The following is a 4735-nucleotide window of genomic DNA, read 5'->3' on the forward strand; positions in this document are numbered from 1 at the left end:
ATGGATAGGAAAAAAAGCCTAATAAAAAGATCCTAAATAAAAAATAATCCTAATTTCACTTTTACTCTCATTCACGGTTAAAAAAAAAATTACAAAATCCTTTTCCTTCTCTCCCACTTCCCTAGCTGTGATATTCAGTGTCATCTCCAATTGGCTCAGCCGTCATGTCCACCTCTCTAGAGTTGAAAAGCGGGAGAATGTTGACATAGACGTTGGAAAGTTCTGTCTCTTCCTCTGATTGCTGTATTTTTTTCAATCATTTTGGATGTTTCTTTTTATTCAGTTTTGGATTTATTTTTAATAATGTTAGACGTTTTTTCTTTTTAGGTTTTAGATATTTTTTTCTTTTATGTTTTAAACGCTTTACATTTTGGATGATTCTTGTTAATAGTTTTAAATATTTTTTTTTATAATTCTAAAAATAACATCTAAAACTTAACAGAAAAAATCTAAAAGCATAAAAAAACTACATCTAAAACCTAACTAAAAAAAAAACTTGAAAGAATAGCATTATCACGTTAGTGCAAGTCCTTGCAAGTAGCGGAAAAGAACGTTTTTCTGTATTGTTTATAGTGGAGAACGTATGAATGCTGGTGATAGACGACTTCTAAGCGACCTTCGGTGATGGATGGCGCGAGCTTGGAACACTGTATGTGATGTAACCACAACGGGCATCTCCAACGTCGTTTCCAATGAAAGACACATGACTGCTAGGGTTTGACGACTTCTAAGCAACGGTGATAGGTGTCAGAAGAGTGACGAAAGAGAGTAGGAAGGTGCATTTTTTTTAGGCTAAAACTAATTTTAAAATCAATTTTTTTTAAAAAAAATCAGCTACTTAGTTGCATATAGAATTGATGCTTTAAACTTTTTAACGAAGAGAAGTAGGAAGATGTATATTTTTTTGAGTCTAAAATTAGATTTTAGAATTTTAAAATATTTTTTTTTTGAAAAATGACCTATTTAACTGCGTATAGAGTTGATTTTTTAGATTTTTTATTGAAGATAATTAACAATATAAGATATTAAAGGTCAATATGCATATTTTCATGAGAGGAATCTCTATAAGAATGTAGCCGTTGGTCCAAAGAAAAAGAGGAAAAGAGAGAAAAGGGGATACACAGGTTGGCTATATGCCTATGTTAAACATGGAACATTATGGGATACATGTTTAAACCAATTAGTCACTGCTGTATAAACCACCCCGACTAAACTGCGGAAAACTATTCTTTCTTATTTATCTTTCTCTATAAACCACCCCGATATTTTTAGAATACGCAGTGGTCTCTGTTGAACTCTCATTTCAACAACGTCAACAACACTAGCATTTTCATAGCTTCGGCTGTATTATATGTTGTGCGAACTCTTTCAAGGCCTGAAAGAGAAAAACAACATAAGAAGGGTAAAAATCAGACTACCAATTCCATTAACGCTAGAGGAAACATTCTACAATGGTAAAAATTCCCGTGCAGTTATCTTTACATAATGGTTGAGAATAGTACGTAAATCTCTATCGTCAACAACATTAATAGGCTCACCATCTTGGCGTCCTCAAGTGCCTCTTCCAGTGTCTCGATTTTCTGTTATATATATCCGGGTTTAAATTAGTTTATTATTGTATATAAGAATTTACTATTATTTTAATTTACATGCATTAATTTGACAATGCAACTCACATTCTTGGTGTCTCCAAGAGCAGCTTCCAGGCCATTAATTTTTTGCAATGCTAACTTATATTTTGAGTCTGATCCAGCACATGCTGACTCAGCAAGTGGAGCTAGATTAAAACCAAAGTCATTTTGGTTTCCCATGTCACCCTGCCCCATATTTCATTATGTTATTGTTATGTCATGCAAGAAGGCTGAACATATAGTAAAAGCAGAACAATGGCGAATAACTCAACACCTTTTTGGGCATCGAGGGAGAATCTTCTGAAGCCACATCACCATTATTTGAATCATTTTTACTATCCGTCTCTTCTCTCAAGGATATGACCTGCAAATTTAAGTGATATATCTCTCTCAACTACTATTCATACTTGTTAAGTAAAAGCACAACCCTTTGATGTTGAAGGAGTTAAAAAAGATGCCATTTTCAAGTACTGCCAAACCTCAATCATTTTTACTATATCTGGATTTTTCCATGGACCTCTATCACTCATTAAGCATCCTCCATAATCAGAACATGTGCATTTACCACCCAGAAAACTTGGCAAATTACTGTATAATAATCAAACAATAATTAAATCTTATAGGTTCACTATATTATCACATTTACCATAAAAATGCGATGACTAAACAAAAGGAAAAGAAATTTTGTTACCTTATATCAATAGCCTCAAGCAACACACTAAGATAATTAGAACCTAACACCTGAAATAAGAATCTTGTTAGTTCAAGATATTTGAAAATCGAATAGGAAAATGCTATTTGTACACCAAAATCAGCCACTAAAATTGTATTTATGTATAAATACATGTATGGTTTAATTTATTTTCAATGTGTTTTTGTATTCCAATATATATTTTATATTGGTGGCTGACTTTGATGTACACGTAGCATAACTCAATGGAATAATATGATGGAATATAATAATGATCCATACTTGAACTTTTGCTACTGTGCGAACATCTAGGAATGTCTTAACGGCTTTCCATAGCATTTTGAAGCCGGATCCAGCATTGATAATAAAGAGCTTGTGAAGAGTCTGCAAGGCCATCCATGTAGCGAACTGTTTTGTAATCAGTAAGTTCAATCTTCCATTTGAAAAAGAATTATTAGAAAGACATACATATATACCTCAGGATAGTAACTACTATCGATTTTCTGAATTTCCATAAAGAGGTACCTTGCTGGCTTTGAGAAATTAGACATTCCCTGGAACAATTAAAACCATATGCATTAATTTGGAGGTAGCGCTAGAAACTGAATTGAACTAGTCCAAATTAAAATGTGCTTACTACTCCATTAACATCCAAGATACTTGTAGTGGATGCTATGTGCCTTTTAGCTGCCATTGAACATGCAGGGTATCTTATTCTCAATGTTTTCTCTTGTTCTGACACATGATACTTTATGAACCTCTCAAATGTGGTTACTTGCACCAGCTTGTTAAGGTCTACCATCCCAAGTCTCTCAATGTATACTGGTCTGCCATGTCTATCAACCCCATGGTATCCATGAGGATAGCATTTCTTTACTTCTGTGTACTCCGGGTATTTGAATTCCTGATCCATCGTGTATCAACAAAGCAAAACAATAAGAAGCTATTCCTATTCCTATGCACGTGATTATTATATTTTATTCACCTTAAGAAGCATGTCTACTCCAAATTCCTCGTGCCATTTCAGATAATTGAGAAATACGTCTTTGGATTTCAACATGTCAAAATCTCTCATGCGAAGAAACCTTATTAACAAACAACAAAGGCAACTAATTAACAAAGTTTGAAAAACCAGAAACTATGCGAGCAATTGCCTTAGAGGTACCTCAAAAGAGTATGATAATCATTGTGCTTGGTGGGTAAGAGACCCTCAAGAAAGAGCATTCTGCGGAAGGACTCAACAATCTGAGCATCTTTTGGATCGCGAGGTCCTTCTAGAACGGTTTGCATGCTCTTGGTCCTTCTGAGTTTGGTGAGAGGGAAGGTGAAGAGTGACTTGAAGCTTGATGATGACGAAGAAGGCTTCTTGGCACCTGATGAAGGGAGTTCCCAATGCGTTTCAATAGGGGGATGAAGACATTTAGTTCTACCATCAGCAGAATGCAACCACGCTCTCTCACCAGAAGAAGAAGAATAAGTAGTTAATGATTCAGTGTCACCTCTTGTTGTTATTACAACTTCCACATCCTTCTCTTTCTCCTTTCCCTTCACACTGCTCATTATGTTATGTCCCCTGAAAATAAATATCAACCTTCAAACTATATATGTGTTAGCCATTGTTCATGAAGAACATGCACATAGAAGACACGTTATTACTTACGAGGAACAAGAACCACAACAGTACAATGAAGAAGAGGGCGAGGGAATTTCTCAAGATTGATCAACGAAGGATCGAATTGGAATGGTTTTGTTTCCAAGAAACCGCGAAAGGAAAGAAAAACAAACAAGTTGTGCATCTGATTCCAATTCACACACTATTTTTTCGGTGCATATAGGCCCACTTACCCTGGCTACTTGGGCTTCTTATACTAATTTTGTGTAATGTGCGCCGGCCCAAACACTTTTTATTTTTTTTATTTTTTTAACTATTTTGTTGTCTAATACCAAAAAAACAACTATTTTGTTGTCATAAATCATATCGTTACTAAAATTCAATTCTCCAACAAATTTGAGTAACATGACTCTCAAATTTATGCTTTCTCTCTCATTATACTATAAGATTCTGAATCTTCATGGGCTATGAAAAATTTTCAAACGTTGGCAATATAGTACAAATTTGATATTTTCCATGGAAAGATGGCATTGAGACTAGAGAGAATAAACAACTTAGACTAGGGATTATAGAGAAAAGATGAGCTAATATAAGCCACTTCTTACCATGGCGGTTAGGTGAGATGGATAACCTTAATCATACTTATCTTCCTCGGATAACGTACAATTTTCGTGATCCTAAACCTTACAATATATCCTTTTGTATATTAACACATCTAAGTCACGATATTGTATATTGCATACTCATACCTGAATAATATGATTTGTTTCTTGTGAGACAATCAATAAGAATCTTTATTAG

At 34.4% G+C, this 4735-nt stretch overlaps 1 protein-coding gene across 3 annotated transcripts; it reads right to left on the reverse strand.

The window, feature by feature from the left end:
* Nucleotides 1–1025: 1025 nt before the first annotated feature.
* LOC107643040 (phosphatidylinositol/phosphatidylcholine transfer protein SFH11) lies at nucleotides 1026–4018 on the reverse strand. Of its 3 annotated transcripts, XM_021123114.2 has the most exons (12): nucleotides 3822–4018; nucleotides 3488–3695; nucleotides 3308–3407; nucleotides 2960–3226; nucleotides 2799–2876; nucleotides 2605–2730; nucleotides 2323–2372; nucleotides 2111–2219; nucleotides 1906–1995; nucleotides 1677–1817; nucleotides 1539–1580; nucleotides 1114–1375 (listed from the first exon to the last, which is right to left on the reverse strand). In XM_021123114.2, exons 1-12 carry the CDS (start codon nucleotides 3880–3882, stop codon nucleotides 1331–1333), a joined length of 1317 nt encoding a protein of 438 aa, XP_020978773.1. In that variant the 5' UTR covers nucleotides 3883–4018; the 3' UTR covers nucleotides 1114–1330. The 3 variants fall into 3 exon arrangements, with proteins under 3 accessions (XP_016202061.1, XP_020978773.1, XP_088344525.1); XM_016346575.3 differs by having other exon boundaries at nucleotides 1026–1375; nucleotides 2605–2706; nucleotides 3488–4018; XM_088488399.1 differs by having other exon boundaries at nucleotides 3488–4018.
* Nucleotides 4019–4735: the final 717 nt, after the last annotated feature.

The sequence above is a fragment of the Arachis ipaensis genome, chromosome B5 (genome assembly GCF_059453495.1).
Source record: "Arachis ipaensis isolate K30076 ecotype BB chromosome B5, ASM5945349v1, whole genome shotgun sequence".
NCBI lineage: Eukaryota > Viridiplantae > Streptophyta > Magnoliopsida > Fabales > Fabaceae > Arachis > Arachis ipaensis.

Bases quoted from the DNA above. Each gene is read 5' to 3' on its own strand.
- LOC107643040 (XM_088488399.1), bottom strand. From the start codon at position 3,882: ATGAGCAGTGTGAAGGGAAAGGAGAAAGAGAAGGATGTGGAAGTTGTA. The intron at 3,408-3,487 runs GTACCTCTAAGG...TTTGTTAATAAG, and splicing joins GATTATCATACTCTTTTGAG to GTTTCTTCGCATGAGAGATT. The intron at 1,581-1,676 runs GTGAGTTGCATT...TATATATAACAG, and splicing joins CTCTTGGAGACACCAAGAAT to AAAATCGAGACACTGGAAGA.